General features: G+C 38.2%; 1 protein-coding gene across 3 annotated transcripts in view; it reads right to left on the bottom strand.

Annotated features, from left to right (window-relative positions):
• Positions 1-17,523, bottom strand: part of XPNPEP3 (X-prolyl aminopeptidase 3) — a 72,679-nt gene that overhangs the window by 45,959 nt on the left and 9,197 nt on the right. The window contains exons 1-2 of one of the 3 annotated variants that reach the window (XM_032416208.1): positions 10,047-10,135; positions 9,012-9,159 (exon numbers count right to left, since the gene is read on the bottom strand). Coding sequence is in view for 1 of the 3 variants with exons in the window: in XM_032416207.1 (XP_032272098.1) it covers positions 10,047-10,163 (117 nt within the window). In the remaining 2 variants the exon portion in view is untranslated. Of the gene's footprint in view, positions 1-9,011; positions 9,252-10,046; positions 10,164-17,523 lie in introns of those variants that run through there. The other 2 variants (XM_032416207.1, XM_032416209.1) reach the window with 2 other exon arrangements.

Genomic DNA, 17,523 nt, shown 5'->3' with positions numbered 1-17,523 from the left:
GGGTCCTGGGATCGAGCCCTGCATCGGGCTCCTTGCTCAGTGAGGAGTCTGCTTCTCCTTCTCCCTCTGCCCCTTCCCCTGCTCGTGCATGCATGTTCTCTCTCAAATAAATAAAATCTTTTTTAAAAACGGAAAGAACCCCAAATTTTATAGTGGTAATCTATGGGGATTGAGTTAAGACTGAGATTTTCTTTTTAACATGCTTTATTTATTTAGAGAGAACATGTGCCAGTGGGAGGCAGAGGGCAAAGGGAGAGGGAGACAGAGAATCTTAAGCGGGCTCCACGCCCAGTGCTCGATTTCACATGGAGCTCGATTTCACAACCCTGAGATCATGACCTGAGCTGAAATCAAGTCGGTCACTTAACTGACTGAGCCACCCAGGTGTCCCTTTCTAACATCTTTTTAATATTATTTGAATTTTGTTTCAATGAGTATATACTCTCAAAATTAAAATCCCAAATAAAGAGAAAAAGAGAGATCATGGGCAGTCCATGTCATACTCATAACCTACAATGGTTCTTTGTTGTCCATTAGATCAAATTCAAACTCTTAAGTAGATTTTAATGCTCTCTACCAGGTGATTCCAATTTATCTGGTCAACTTTTAAAAAACAGCTTGAGATATTATTTACATAGCATACAATCCACCCACTTAAATGTACTATTTAATGGTTTTTGGTATAGTCACAGAATTGTACAAACATTACAAAAATCAACTTTAGAGTATTTCATCACTCCCAAAATAAACCCCTGCCCATTTCCTCCCAATCTGCCCAAGCCCTTGGCAACCACTAATCTATTTTCTGTCTCTATGGATTTGTCTATTGCAGAAATTTCATATAATGAAATCACATAATATATGGTCTTCAGTGATTTGACCAACTTTTTTTAATCATTTCTCCAATTATTCTGAAATTAATTCCTTCTTATGTCTTACATAGGTCCAATCTGTTCTTTCCCTATTACCCTGCTTACAATGTGTCCCTTTTCCAAAATCTCCTCTCCCTCCACAGCAATTCCATTCCCAAGATTTCAGGCTCAGTGCATGTTTGTTTTTAGACTCCTCTTATTCAAAAGGCTTTCCTGATGAGCCCAGGTCATGTTAATTTGTCCCTCTTATTTTTTTTAAGTTAATTGTTTCATTTTCTTACATATACATCCTATAGTTGTGTATAAAGGTAATCACATCATACTGAACTCTTTCAATAAATATTTTCCCCCTTTTCCTTTGCTGTTTGATTCGTCACTTCCGTTCCCTCCTTCTACCCACACAAATACCTCACCCACACTGGTAATCTAGCATGTATCCTTTCCTATTTTTCTCAATACTCATATACTTGCATTTAGGGTTTTTTGGTTACTAGTGTTTTACAAACATGGGACACTACACATTCTTCTGTATCTTGCTTTTCTATCACAGTGACACCTTATAGAAATCCCTCCCACCAAGTCATCTTGCATAGCTTCAATTCATTCCGCTTGATGTCTCCATATATTTCTTGGGGTGATGTATCATAACTTACTGGTCCATTTCTACACTGGTGGGCATGTATATTGTTTTCAGCTTTTTGCTGTAATAATAAAGATCTTTGTACTTATCCTGGTACCTTTATGCCTTATGTACTGGTGCTTTCTATGGGATAGTCCCAGAATAGACATTGCTGGGTCAAAGACCTTTGAATTTTCTTAGTACTCATGTTCAGTACATGAAACTCAGTTGTTTATGATTGCCTTGGAAGAGTTTAGTTGTTTTACCTATGTATAGTTTATCTCTCCAGCAAACTCTATAGCTTGCATTTCATTAATAAAATAAATTTTTATTTACGTATAAAGAGAAAAAAAATCTACATTTTTATTGATGAAGTTGGTAAGAAATAAAAGGTAAGTAAGCCAACAGAGTCAGTCCTGGAAGAGCTCACATTGCACTCCCCACCCCCCCACTCCAGGATTGAACTGGCTAAGAGTCCTCTAGGGTTCTTGGGCAGAATACTGAACTTTGTACCAGAGCCCAGGAAAAGCTTAACTATTTATCTCTGATAATTATTCATGTTAAGTCTGCCACTGTTACCCAACATTGGACATTTCCCAATGTACCCAAGCAGTAAATACCCTCTTATAAAAGCAGAGGCTGGTTGTAACTGGTGGATCATCCAACCTTTCCTTTTTGTCTTCTCTTTTCTCCCTTTCCTGTGTTTTGCTTTGGTTTCCCCCCATCTATAGTCCATGTAATAAAACTAAATTAGAAATCAGTTCATTCTGTGTTTTTTTTTTAATTTTGGGAAATAAGAAAATTCACAATTTTAATGACCTTAATATATGTGTTCTCTCCTGTTCTCATTAATAACAAAGCATATACAGAGATATATTGGAAAGAAACTTCTGAAAAAAGATACAATTATTTGGAAATCAAAACAGGATTGGAAAACTATCTTTTACTCCCTTCAAGATACTCCTCTACCTCCTCAATCCAATTTCATACAAATGACTACATGAGAAACATTTAAAACACTGGCTACCTTTTCCTAAGCTTATGAATCATCAACGCTATAGAGTGGATCATTAACTAAATGCTTCCAAGCTTCTGAAATCTCAAAGTAACAAAGAACTCTTTGGTCATGACAAAAAATTATCCAAGGAAAAAAAGACATCTTTTCTTATCATTTGAAGGAGGAAATAAAAAAGGTGTTATAAAGTAATGAACTTTAACCCTAGAGATAAACCTGGCAATTGTTAAGGCCTTTGATCATAAAACTAACCATTGTAATGGTCAATCTGGCCTGAATTTCTTCCAATAAAACCGTATCTGAATAGACATTCTGGTAACTTTGTCACACTGTAATGTAGTAAGGAACAAAGTTAGTATTTTATCATGTGGAATCAGTTAAGGATAGAGGGGCTATTCTAACAAGCTTCTTTACCAATCAAATGCCTACATGTCACAATCTGGACTCTGCAAATAGCAAAGTCTCACAATCAATTCTGAGACTCTACAGCTAAGAGGAAGAGCTCTTTTAGGACATTCAGGATTGCTCTTCTCAAGAGAATCAGAAAAATGTTCTTCATATTTAATCAGCCAAGCAGAAAACCCAAGAGGAAAGTTTTACAAAGACTGAAAATGGACAGAAAGATGCAAGTCTTTGCTACAATCTAGGTATGTATTTTAATTATTTCCCAAAAATAACTAGATTAGGATTTTAATATGGTCTGATTTTGAACCAGCGTTCTTAAAATCAATTGTGTTTAATATTAGGTAGTTTTTATTGTCTACAAGAAAGTAGTTTATAAATTGATCTATTACTATGTAGCTGGAGAATGGTGGTAAAAAAAAGTTAATAAATGTTTCCTTTATAAAGTAAAATACAGACCTCTCTGAAAAAAATGAAATGACCAAATAAACAATTAAAGAACTACTCTAAATAGATTTTATTTGCATACATTGAGCAAAAACAAGCCTGACAGAAACGGTACATACTGTATGATTCCAAGAAGAGGCAAAACAATCCATGTTGATAGAAACTGGAGCAATGGTTAAAGATGGAGAGGGGGTACTGACTGGTGGGGAGAAGACTTTCTGGGGTGATGAAAATGTTCTATATCTTTTTTTTTTTTTTAAAGATTTTATTTATTTATTTGGCAGAGAGAGACACAGCGAGAGAGGGAACACAAGCAGGGGAAGTGGGAGAGGGAGAAGCAGGCTTCCCGCGGAGCGGGGAGCCTGATGCGGGGCTCGATCCCAGGACCCTGGGATCATGACCTGAGCCGAAGGCAGACGCTTAACGACTGAGCCACCCAGGCGCCCCGAAAACGTTCTATATCTTGACTGAGGTGTGCGGGTTATATTGGCATCTACCTTTGTCAAAACTTACTGAATTGCAATTCATGATGTGTAAATTTAAGATCCGTGCAATTCATGATATGTAAATTTCACATTTAAAAAAGTATACTACTCTCTAAACTTGAAATACCTTTTACACTAAGACTTCCCTCAGGTGAATTTCTTCTTATTAAAAACCTATGACAAAAACAGACTTTTCAGAAGTTCCAGATAGTATTCTTTGGCACAAGTGTTTTGTATTGTTTTGTGGTTAAGTATGGACTCACAGTCAGACTTCCGTTGAGTTGGAATCCTGGCTCAACAACTTACTGAGTGACTTGGGGAGAGCTACCAAACTGCTTTATGACTCAGTTTTCTCATCTGTCAAACGGAGATAGTAATAGCAATTACTTCTCAAAGTTGTCAGGAGGATTAAATAAGTTAAAATACTTAGAACAGTAAGCACTATATAAATAGTAGATACAATTATTACCACCATAAAGAATTACACTTAAAGGGGTGCCCTGGGTGGCTCAGTTGTTAAGCGTCTGCCTTTGGCTCAGGTCATGATTCCAGGGTCCTGGGATCGAGCCCCGCATTGGGCTCCCTGCTCAACGGGAAGCCTGCTTCTCCCTCTTCCTGCTGCTCCCCCTGCTTGTGTGCGCACGCTCTCTCTCTCTCTCTGACAAATAAATAAATAAAATCTTAAAAAAAAAAAAAGAATTATACTTAAAGATGTCGTTCTGGTAATCCAAAGCCAGGCAGGACACTGAAAGAGTAAACTTTACATGGACAACCACTATCCCTATCAAAGTAATATTTACATAGAAACCCTGAAAGTCTTTGGCTTTCTCCCACAATAAGAAGGAGTCTCATGTGATTCAGAAGCTTTTTATTATTCAGTTCTTTATAAGATTCCTGATTCTTGTCTAGAGCAGATTCTTGCTAATCTTTACTTCAGAGATTTTCTCAATATGAATGAGAAATATGCACAAAGGTTAAAGAGAAATAGAAAAGTCATTTATTTTTAATGTATCAGTATTTAAACCACAGGAAAATTATTGTATCTCCAATTTTCTTTTCTCCAGCATTAAAAAAGAGAGAAATACTCCGTAATTCTGCACTAGATGGCAGTTTATGGAATTTCTATAAACTAATTATCAGTATAATGGTAACTTGAAATGAGTAATCAACAAACACCATACATATAGGTTAAATATATAGGTTTAGTCACCTGTAAATTTATACATGTAACCACTCCAGTCTTTATTCTGCATTAAAATCTATTTCAGAAAATGAAGACAAGAGGAAAATGCACAATCAATACAAATAATGTGGTCATTTAAAAAATTCCATAGGTACAAAGGAAGTGAGAAAAGAAAATATATTACTTTATTAAAAAATAGGTAGGGGCACCTGGGTGGCTCAGTCAGTTAAGCCTCTGACTCTTGGTTTCAGCTCAGGTCATGATCTCATGGGTTGTGAGATCGAGCACCTGTCCTCCTCGGGCTCTGCGCTCAGTGGGGAGTCTGCTTGAAGATTCTCTCCCTCTGCCCTTCCCCCCCCAGCTCATATGTGTGCACTCTCTCTCAAATTAATAAATCTTTAAAAAAAAAAAATACAGGTAGACTTCATGGTGAAATATTTATTAAAAAAATTAGACCCTGAACTTAAATTTAAAATCTCTAGAATGCAAAAAAAATTTTTTTTAAAGATTTTATTTATTTACTTGACAGAGAGAGAGAAAGATCAAGAACACAAGCAGGGGGAGCAGCAGGCAGAGGGAGAAGGAAACTCCCTGCAGAGCAGGGACCTCGATGCAGGGCTCCATCCCAGGACCCCAGGATCATGACCTGAGATGAAGGCAGAGGCTTAACCAACTGAGTCACCCAGGCATCCCAAAACTTTTTTTTTTAAGATTTTTATTTATTTATTTGAGAGAGAAAATGAGAGAGCGAGGGAACATGAGCAGGGGTAGGGGCAGAGGCAGACGGAGAAGCACACTCCACACCGAGAAGGGAGCCCAACGTGGGGCTCAATCCCAGGACGCTGGGATCACGACCTGACTGAAGGCAGACGCTTAACCAACTGAGCCACCCAGGTACCCCTCTAGAATACAAAACATTTTTATACTACTATTCTGCTCATCAGGTGTAACCTATAAAAACTGTTTTGAAACGGCTACATAAATGTAAAGTCATCATTCAGTAAACTCTGTGATGGTGGTGATGATAAAGCTATGAGTGAGTTTAAGAACTGAGTGTTTGGGGATGAGGATGTAAGAGAGGTATGGGGAAGGCACTCTGCTTCAAAATGTGACCTGTGGCCAAAGATCTGGTTTTAGGCATCTCATGCACCCACCTGAATGAGTACCCATTAGGCAAGTGGTGTTCATCAGAAACACCCAGGGAGCTCTTCAAAACATATGGCCTAAGCCCTACCCTTGAGATTCTGATTCAGTTAAGTCTATAGGATCATGGCATGTATGTATATTTTTAAAAAGCTCACCCAGTGGTCTAGGCAGATTCAGACCACCTGGAATTTCTGTCATTTCTTGGACGTATATTTTAATCTTTTAAATAGTATAAAAATCTTACCCCACCAAAATAAATCTTGATCTTTTAGATATTGAAGTCAACCATTTTAATAAAACTTAGAAAAAAAAATATACCCCTTGCTCAAGGCAGAACCACAACTAAACTATGACTGAAAGATGGAGACCTAATTGTCTAAGGGAAGAAGATTCAGGAATTATTATCCAGCACCCACTCTAGAACCAACCTTTTCATCACTTTAAATATTATACTTCACAGTAACTATAGCCTCAGCCATTATATTTGATGATAAGGGACAAACAGGTAAATGGTAAAAGCATTCCCTCAAATTGTGGGGTCACACAGCTATAATCTGAATACTTCCCAATGAATCTCTTCAATACTGTAGTTGAAAGAAAAACAAGTGGTTCTGGGTATGTCGGACAAGTCATTCTGACAAGCCCAACTCTCTTTCTTAAAGCGCTATAAACTACATCACATATTCCAAAATCAAATGTGCCCAGGAATGTAACAATGTTAGAAATATAGGTTCTTGGAAATAATGCTTCATTAGGCAGTAGTTCTTCCTATTCTCTGCTAAGTTGCAGTGTTTATGTGAGTTGAACACCTTGCTGTTCTGTTAATGACAGCATTACTCCTGTGTCAATGTCCAGGAACTATGTAAGTATCTATCTGCACAGATATTATAAAAAGTAGATTCACGGGGCACCTGGGTGTTTCAGTCATCAAGCGTCTGCCTTCGGCTTGGGTCGTGATCCCAGGATCCTGGGATCGAGCCCCGCATCAGGCTCCCTGCTTGGTGGAAAGCCTGTTTCTCTCTCTCCCATTCCCCCTACTTGTGTTCCTGTTCTCCCTATCTCTCTCTGTCAAATAAATAAATAAAATCTTAAAAAAAAAAAAAAAAAGTAGATTCACACTATATAGCTCAGAATGCCACTTGCCTTCCTGCATGGAATCACTTTTTCCTGCTTGGGTGATAAGTGGTGGGCATATTAGTGATCAAGGAGGATGAACGGACATTTTCTGTCTCTACAGACACAGTCCTTAGCACCGGGATGGCAATGTTAAAAAAGAAGAAATGGGGGGTGCCTTGCTAGCTCAGGCAGTACAGCATGCGACTCTTGACCTTGGGGTTGTGTGTTCAAGCCCTATGTTGGGCCTAGAGATTACTTAAAAATAAATACACACATACTTTAAGGGAATAAATTTTAGAAATCACTAGGAGACCTTGGGGGGAATCAGTCTGATTTTTTATTTCCATCTCAAGCAGTAGTAGCACAGTTAGAATTCCTTTATCTCTGAGCCATTCTGCTGAGTATTTTCCAGGTTACTCTTGCTTCAGGAAACTTGGGTGGATATGGCCAGGAAAAATCGAGAGGAAACAGCTCCCCAGAATTCAGAAAGAGCTGACCCAGTAATTTCATTTCTAAGAATTTATTTTTAGGGAATAACTGATTGGTATACAAAGTATACACATGTGTATACACACACACACACAGACACACATACTTCTATATAAAAAATAAGTCTAGAAAGATACATATACCAAAATCTCAACAGTGGTTTTCTATGAGCAATGGAATTATGAGTAATTTTTTAAAAAAATATTTTTACCTGTATTCTCTAATATTTCTATAATACATATGGACCTCGTGTAATAGAGAAAGGATTGAGCTATTTCCCAAAAGTTTTAAGTACTTCCAAGTACTGGGAAAATAGCTATGCCAAACATGAAACTTTTTGAAGAAAACCAAGTAACAGATGATATAATTTCATACTCCAAACTAACCAACTGACTGCCTCTGTAAAAGAAACTTATTTTAAAAAAATATTACATGCCTTTTATTTTTTCTCAATAATTTACTCTTTCTCCACTCCGTAATCATTTTAACACTTCCATGTCTACCTAGAGAAAGACAATTGATTAATACTTTGGATACTTACATAAGGCAAAAACTGTATACCTGCTTTCTTTAACACTGATGATTCTGTTTTAAAATTCCATCTACTTCTAACCTCTCTTACCCCAATGTCTAAAACCCTATGTCCAGGTGGCGCCTGGGTGGCTCAGTCGTTAAGCGTCTGCCTTCGGCTCAGGTCATGATCCCGGAGTCCTGGGATCGAGCCCCGCATCGGGCTCCCTGCTCTGCGGGAAGCCTGCTTCTCCCTCTCCCACTCCCCCTGCTTGTGTTCTCTCTCTCGCTGTGTATCTCTCTCTGTCAAATAAATAAACAAAATCTTTAAAAAAAAAAAAAAAAAAAAAAAAACCCTATGTCCAGAAGAGTAAAAATTAAGACAGACATCTCTTTCCCCCCCATAGCTGATATGAGCATAATACATTTATGAATATGTATCATGTATATTTATTTACAAGCATTTTTTATACAGTTATGCACATAACACACATAGAAAACAGTTTAGATAGAGGCTATCATCTTGACAATATGGTTACTAGTTTCAAGGCCTAGAAAATGCAGCTCACCATGTAAAAATATCTCACCACGAGAAATCAGTAATTTTCAAAGCTGGTAAAATTCAATGTCAATTCAACTTTTTTTTTTTTTTAAATGAGGTTATAGGTAGGTTGATAGGTTAGAGAAATACTTAAATTAATACTAACTGGAATGCTAGTAAGCTTACCTTACAGCTTTGAAAAACTCTGATTTCTTGTGTATTTCAGTGGTGAGCTGCATTTCCTGAGTCTCAGCCGATTTCCCAGCAGGAATTCCAGTCTGATGAAGAATCAGCAAAAGGAAGCCCTCACTGAGAGACACACTGGTATCATTCACTGAGTGGAGATAGTGAAAGAGTAACATATTTCTAAAGGCAATTTAGATTATTAGTCTATATACTTACATAATAAATACAGATTTAACTTCCCATGGCAGGAGCAACAATTAATTTCCCTTGAAAATCTGACTGCTTTTTCTATAAAGCATTTGGTTTTGCCCTACCTACCTGTTTGGAATGGTATTCATTTACCACAGTTCACCCCTTAACTGTCTCTTTATCATTGTTATCACCTCTCAAAGTTGTGAAAATCAAATCTGGAAATCTAATATAATCTACCTAGCAATATTTTTGTTAAATGGAACTGAGCATTTAGCACTCTCAAGAAAAACATGTTTTCTTTTTTTTAAGTAGGCTCCATGCCCAACACGGGGCTTGAACTCACAACCCTGACATCATGAGTCTAATGCTCCACTGACTGAGCCAGCTGGGTGCCCCAAGAAAAACATATTTTCTAAAATGTCTTTAACATAGCAGTTTACAGGGATTCAATCGTTGGACTGACTAGCAACTATGTCTTAGAAAGTAATGTAACTTTTCTTTTAAAATATCCTGAAATACATACTTTTCATTGATAATTCTGAATTGTAAGGCTTATTGTATTTATTGCTCTAGATAGTGCCATCAACACAGTACCATTAGCCACATGTACCTTTTTAAGTTTAAAATTTAGTTAACTAAAAAAATAAAATAAAATAAAACATTAAGTTCTTCAGTTGTACTAGCAACATTACAAGTATGCAATAACCACTTGTGGCTGGTGGCTACTGTATTGGGCAGCACAGATCTAGAACACTTACATCATCAAAAAAATTCTATTGGATAGCACAGTTCTAAGTAAAGCATCTAAAGAGAGAGACAGTTATTACAGTTAAAAGGGCTTACCTGGTCTGAGGAGGTGTGGGTGTGTAAAGGGGCTGGGCTGGCCTAAGTATCGGTTTGGAATTCTCCTCTCTGGGATGGGCTGGAGGGAGTACCTTCGCTGAGAACATGACAAGCATCCTGAAGGAAAAATAAAGTGAAATGGAACAATTATGCAGAAAGTCCTCACAGTATGTATACATTGATCTATCTCCAGCAGATGGATGCTCTAGAAAAATGCAAGTTAGGATCTCCTTCAATATTTTTATGGCCCTTCCTCTGTGCCAGTCAGGGCCTGTGTTGGGCCCTAGGAATACAAAAATGAGATAATTTTTACCCTTAGCAACCTCAGTCTACTGCAGTATAACAGAGGTACATACACATAGAGTATGACTATGGTATGAATAAGGAGCTATGGGAACAGAAGGAAGGCAACAAACAAAAGCAAGGAAGGGGTGAGGGTATTTCACAGAAGTAGTGTGAAGCTGTGTCCTAAAATTCAGAAAAAGAGGGGCACCTGGGTGGCTCAGTCGTTAGCATCTGCCTTCGGCTCAGGTCATGATCCCAGGGTCCTGGGATTGAGCTCCGCATCAGGCTCCCTGCTCGGCGGGAAGCCTGCTTCTCCCTCTCCCACTGCCCCTGCTTGTGTTTCCTCTCTTGCTGTCTCTCTCTGTGTCAAATAAGTAAGTAAAATCTTTAAAAAAATAAAAATAAAAATAAAAAAATAAAATTCAGAAAAAGAGAATTAACATTCTTATTGAGAATATGTGAAGTATGAGAAAATATGCACATGCTATCTCATTTAACCTTGGAAATGTTAGAGCTAGATTAAATCATGTCTGAAAAATGCTTAATCATGGTATACAACAAACACTATTATTAGCATTCATTCAACAAGATTTAAACATGCGACTGGAACACATGCTAGAAAAAGACATAAGGAGGTCTTTGCTGTGGTCTTTAAAGAATATACAGTCTACTGGAGGTAAAACAAAACGACACTGTAACACTACATGGTGAACACCATGGTGGATTCATTCACAAGGTTTTTTTGAGAGCACAGAGACTAATACAATGTTGTGGGATGGGTACAAAGACAAAGATAGGCACACAGTGCTCTGGGGAACACAGAGAAGCACACAAAAGGTGTTGGTGTGGGACTGTAGAAGCAGGGGATGCCTACTCTGAATAAGAATTACTCAAGTGAAGGGCATCTGGCTGGCTTAGTTGGGAGAGCATGCGACTTGATCTCTGGGTTTTAAGTAAGAGCCCCATGTTGGGTGTAGGGATTACTTAAAGATAAAATCTTTTTTAAAAAATCAGTCAATTGAAAGAGAAACGGGTCTGGAAGGTGTTATGAATGAGATTATGAAAGGGAAGGCATAGAAGGCACTGTGTGTGTGTGTGTGTGTGTGTGTGTGTGTGTGTGTGTGTGTAGGGGCGAAAAGAGTTTAAGGTCAGTGTTGCTGGAGGAAGATGAAAAGATTAGAAAGGTAAGGATCAGACAGTGAAAGGCTTTGTATGTATACCAAATTACGGAATTAGGATTTTAACTGCCATCATCATGGCTTTTTTACAAACAAGGAACTGGATTCAAAGAAGTAATTTGTGCCATGTTACACATTACTGGGGAAGCTGGGATTCAAACCTAGGGTTTTTTTGGTTGTTTTTATTTTAGATTTTATTTATTTGAGAGAGGGACAGAGTGCACACCAGCAGTGGGAGGGGCTGAGGGAGAAGCAGACTCCCCACTGAGCAGGGAGCCTTATACGGGGCTTGATCCCAGGACCTGGGGAACATGACCTGAGCTGAAGGCAGATGCTTAACTGACTGAGCCACCCAGGCCCCCCCAAAACCTAGGTTTATTAAACTCCAAAATCTTTGCTCTTATCCCTCCACCCTGTTGCTCAGTAGGTGTTCTCTGTTGATCCCAACAACACAGTCAGTACTATACAATCTCCTTGTGAACATACAATCGCTACAACAGGAGGATGTGATGTCTGGATCAAGTTAAAGGTTTTTGTAGGGACTATGTAGTATGAATGAGGTGTATACATTTGGTGAGTTAGGAGTCTTAAATGTTAACTCTGAATTAAATTTACAGAGGATTACTGAAAAAAATTATAGCTTCTTGGATGATTAGAAAGACAAAATGGTAAAGGCTTCTGGGCAGTATGAAAATAGTTAAGAACAGTGAAAAATGAGAAAAAGGAAAAACAAATATTTCCTGGAATCTAGCTTTAGAAAATGTACAGAATACATATTAGGAAATATGCCCAGTCTATATACATTGAAAGCTTAAAAAGATGAGGCAAGTGATTTACAGAAATACAGAGGACGGAGGAACTAGCTAGAGGACAACATAGGAACACAATCAACAAAGTCCTAATGTGGGAACACTACAGGACAAACAACTCTGTTTCTTCCACATAAATTTTATGGCAGGTAGGGGTGGTAAGAGATGGAAGGAGGAATCTGTAGATTAAAAAAAAAATCTTAAAAATTATTATCAATTATGTGAACCTTATATGGATCCTGATTCAAGCAACAAATTGTAAAACAAGTATCCACTACACTGTTTATTAATTTATGAAAAAATTGGAAATTTGGATAATAATTGCATATTTGATGGATTTGGGAAGTAATGTTTACTTCTTTAAGGTGTGATAATAATGTTGTGGTTATGTTATTTTTAAAAATTATTTATTTGTGAGTGGGGGGGCGCGTACAAGCAGGGAGAGCAGCAGAGAGGGAGAAACAGGCTCTCCACTGAACAGAAAGCCCCATGTGGGGCTCGATCCCAGGACCCCAGGATCATGACCTGAGCCAAAGGCAGATGCTTAACCGACTGAGCCACCGAGGCGCCCCTGTGGTTATGTTAAAAAGGAAGAACCTTACCTTTTAGAGATATAAACTGAAATATTTACTGATGAAGTGATACAATATGGGATTTGTCTCAAAATAACACAGGAGTGGGGTGGATTGGGGAGAGGATGAAAGGGGTTTTGGATGAAAGAAGACTGGCCATGAGTTGGTAACTGTTGAAGCTGGGTGATGGGTACATGGGAGTCCATTATATACTATTCCATCTACTTATATGTTTGATATTTTCAAAATAAGTAAAAAAAGATGAGTTTAGAGACAAATGAAGGAAATAAGTACGCACTCTGAAAGGCAATCTAAGACAAAGAGTTAAAGCTAGCAATGGTATAGTAGAAAAAAGTGCCAGTTCTATGATCTATGTGACTTTGACATGTTACATAATTCCTTTACGCTATTTCTTTACCTGTGAAATAATGCAGTTATAGTAGATAGTGGATTTCAACCTTTTAAAACCAAGATCCACAGTAAGAAATATATTTTACATGATAACCTAGTATACACAGACATATAAACATGATATATATAAAAATTTCACTAGGGGCACCTGGGTGGCTCAGTCAGCTGAGTGTCTGACTCTTGATTTCAGCTCAGGTCGTGATCTCGGGGTCATGGGATGGAGCCCTGCGTCGAGCTCCATGCTTGGTGCGGAGTCTGTTTGTCCCTCTCCCTCTGCTTCTCCCCGCACTCTCTCTCTCTCAAATACATACATAAAATCTTTAAGAAAAATTTCACTAAATATTATTCTATGACTGATATTTGTCTGCCCTATTCCATTAAAAAGTTTCTCAGTACACTACAATGATTTTATTACTGCAATTTCTTGAATGGTGGCCCCCAAAAGATATGTCCACGTCTTAATCCCCAGAACCTGTTAATTTACTTGGAAAAGGTGTCTTTGCAGATGTAATTAAGGATCTTGAAATGAGGAGATCATTCTTTACCATCTGGGTAGGTCCTCAATTCAATGACAAGTGCTCTTATAAGAGAAATGCAGAGAGAGATTTCAGACAGACGAGAAAACAGAAGAGTAGGAAGTAATGGGACCATGGAGGCAGAGATTATAGAGTGATGTGGCCACAAGCCAAAGAACACCTACAGCCACCAGAAGCTGAAGAGGTAAAGAACAGATTCTTTCCTAGAGCCTTTGGAAGGAATACAGCCCTGCTGACACCTGATTTCAGACCTCTGGCCTCCAGAGCTGTGAGAGAATTCTATTATTTTAAGCCACCATGTTTGTGGTGATTTGTTATGGCAACCTCAGGAAACTAATACCATGACCTACTAAGATTACAACTTGCCACTGGAAAACACTGCACTAAAATGCTATCTCTGTACTGAGGGAAGCTCTAGTTCAGAGAAGGAGGGAATATGAGGATGCTTAATAATTTTTAAGAGCATAATGGGATCCTGAGAACAACCCCTGCCTCAACCAAACATCAGATTCCCTACAGTATTACTTGCAAACACCTGCAGAAATGACCTTCCCCAACGCATAGTAGCTTTTGGCCCACTTTGGTTTTTAGTTATTTGATCCTTGATATTTCTGTTTCTTGAAAATACAGAAGGCACAAGGAGGAGATGATAATGGGTTGGGTTGTCCATGTACAAGACTGTGCTGGTGGAGTGACTGGGCTGGAGTGTTATGAAGAAAAGGAATACAAAAAGAACTATGTGAGCTTTCTTCACCTGTAAGCAAACTTTTTTAAAAAAGATTTTATTTATTTGAGAGAGAGAGAGGGAGCGCACACACCAGCAGGCGGAGGGGCAGAGGGAGAGGGAGAAGCAGACTCCCCTGCTAAGCAGGCAACCAGACGCAGGTCTCGATCTCAGGCCCCTGGGATCATGACCTGAGCCGAAGGCAGACACTTAACCGACTGAGCCACCCAGGCACCCCAGCAAACTCTTGTCCTAATCAAAGCTCACAGAATATAGCATAAAGCTCCATTTTTCCTTATTACAACAAATAGTAGAGGCACAGTGTATTTAATACTTCCAAATCCCAGCATCATTGATAATAATGATCATGGTAACAGCTAATATTTACTGTTTATACTGCAGAAAGTATTCTAAGTACTCTACATATATTAACTTATTTAATCTTTATAGCTGTGTGAAGTAAGTACAATTCTAAATTTTTAACTAATTTCTGAACTGGTAACATGTTCATATGGATCAAAGTTCAAAAGATATAGAAGAGATTTACAGGGAAAAGCCTTCCTCCCACACCTTTCCCCAAGTTACCCTGTACCCCTTCCTTGAGACAACCACTATTATCACTTTTTTGTTGAAACCACATCTATTTATTGGTATCCCCTTCTTTAAACAAATAGTAGCATGTATGTTTGAGGTAGATGTTACTACAATACTGCCCATTTAAAGATGAGAAAAAAAGATACACAGGAAGGTTAAGAAACTTGCCCAAGATGAAGAATTACTGAGACAGAACTAGGATTTGAACAATCTATTTATAGAGCCCATAACCATTGGACTATATTGTCTACACTATTGTGTGGCAGTAAAATAACTGAATGTAAAAAGTTAACCAATTCTCTCTCTTTTTATGTTTATATGAACTAATACTAGAAAACCCAATCCTTCTATTTTGGACCACTTCTAGCACAGTAAGCTTAAGTCTAAAAGATGTAAATAAACAATACTTTTACCTACATTTAAGTAAACAGGATTTTTTGCCCAAACGTCACATAATTAGTTGGTAGCAAAACTGGTAATGTTGAGTCCTATTTCTAAAATCCAATTCGATTCAAAGTAGGGCCATTTCCTTAGTATAGACCCTCCTCAATTCACCTGGACTACTACGTCTCCAAACTGGTATGCCTTTCTTGGATCTTTTATTTATTTATTTGAGAGAGAGAGAGAATGAGAAAGAGAGCACATGAGAGGGGGAGGGTCTGAGGGAGAAGCAGACTCCCTGCCGAGCAGGGAGCCCGATGTGGGACTCGATCCCGGGACTCCAGGATCATGACCTGAGCCGAAGGCAGTCGCTTAACCAACTGAGCCACCCAGGCGCCCGCCTTTCTTGGATCTTGTCCTTCTTCTTTAATTCATCCTCTATAGCTATACTATTTCCAAAGTATCCCTCTAGTCCTTTGCCTCAATGTCCTCAAAGATATTGTCAGCCAACTCAGGTTTAAATTCAGGATCTGTCCTTAACTTTCCAGCTTCTCAAACAAACACTATATATCTAGAATTTTCTATCTTTCAGAATGAACTTTAAACCCTAGCTTAGCACCCTTCATGATCTGGCTCCTATCCATTCCTCCGCCTAATAATCCTCAAAAAAACATTATTCCAGCCACACTTGAAGAGCCCCAGCTAATTAGTCTGTACTGTAACAGTATTTACCTTTGAAAACAGTTTTCTTGTCTAAAATGGCTTTTGCCTGCTTCTGTGAGCTCAAACATCACTTACTCTAGGATGCCTTCTCTTACAATTCCCCATCCTTGCTGATTCTGATGCAAATGCCCCTCCTCAATGCTCTCATGCTTAATTCTGTTTTAATACCTATGACACTGCACGTAATTCCTAATTAGATTGCCAGTCTATTATAAACTTTTGGAAGGCAGGGATTATTTGTTATTTGACTTTATTCCCCAGTGATTAGATTGGGATATATTTTTAAGGTCAAGAGTCAACCAGTCTGCCTTTTGATTAGATGCAGAGAGTAAAGAAGAAAGAAATTAAGATGATTCTCAGGTTTTTTGGCTTGAACGATTGGCTTTCAATGATTACACCATTAAAATGAAATGGCAAAGACTGAGATACTTATTGGATATTCCAAAAGAGTACAAATAGTCAATCTGAAGTTCAGGGGGTAAAATAACAGGCTAGATATATAAATTAAGATTTCATAAGCACATAGGTGGTATCTAAAGCCTTGGGACTGGATATTACCTACCAAGACTGTGTAGATCAAGTTTAGTTACATTTTAGTGTGAGAAGGAAAAGCACAGGAAAAAGGAAGAAACTAGAGGAATGTGGTATTTAGGAAGTTAAACAAGTGTCTTAATAGAGGGAAGTGCTCACCCGTGTCAAGTGCTGCTAAATCAAGGAGGCCAAAAGGAAAACTACTGGATTTGGCAACATAGAAGTCACTGGAGACCTGGACAAGAACAGTTTTAGTAGAATATAAAAGACAGAAGCCAAAATGGGTAAAGGTGGTCAAAAGGTACAAACTTCCAGTTATAAAGTTCTGGGGGATGTAATGTACAACATAGTGACCATAGCTAACGAGTCTTCATTGCATATTTGAAAATTGCTAAAAAACAAAGATCTTCAAAGTTCTCATCACAAGAAAAATGGGGTACCTGGCTGGCTCCATCAGTAGAGCACGAGACTCTTGATCTCGGGGTCGTGAGTTCAAGCCCCACGTTTTGGGCACAGAGTTTACTTGAAAAAAAAGTTCTTATCACAAGAAAAAAAAATGTAATTGTGTGAAGTAATGGATGATAACTAAACTTCTTTTGGTAATCATTTTACAACGTATACATATATCAAATCATTATATTGTACACCTTAAACATATATGTCAATTACATCTCTGTTAAGACTGAGTAGTCTTAGAAGCCAGATTGGAGTGTGCCAACAAAATAGGATGGAA

This window comes from Phoca vitulina, unplaced genomic scaffold, assembly GCF_004348235.1.
Source record: "Phoca vitulina isolate PV1807 unplaced genomic scaffold, GSC_HSeal_1.0 scaffold19, whole genome shotgun sequence".
Lineage (NCBI taxonomy): Eukaryota > Metazoa > Chordata > Mammalia > Carnivora > Phocidae > Phoca > Phoca vitulina.
This window is presented reverse-complemented; position numbering and strand designations above follow the sequence as displayed.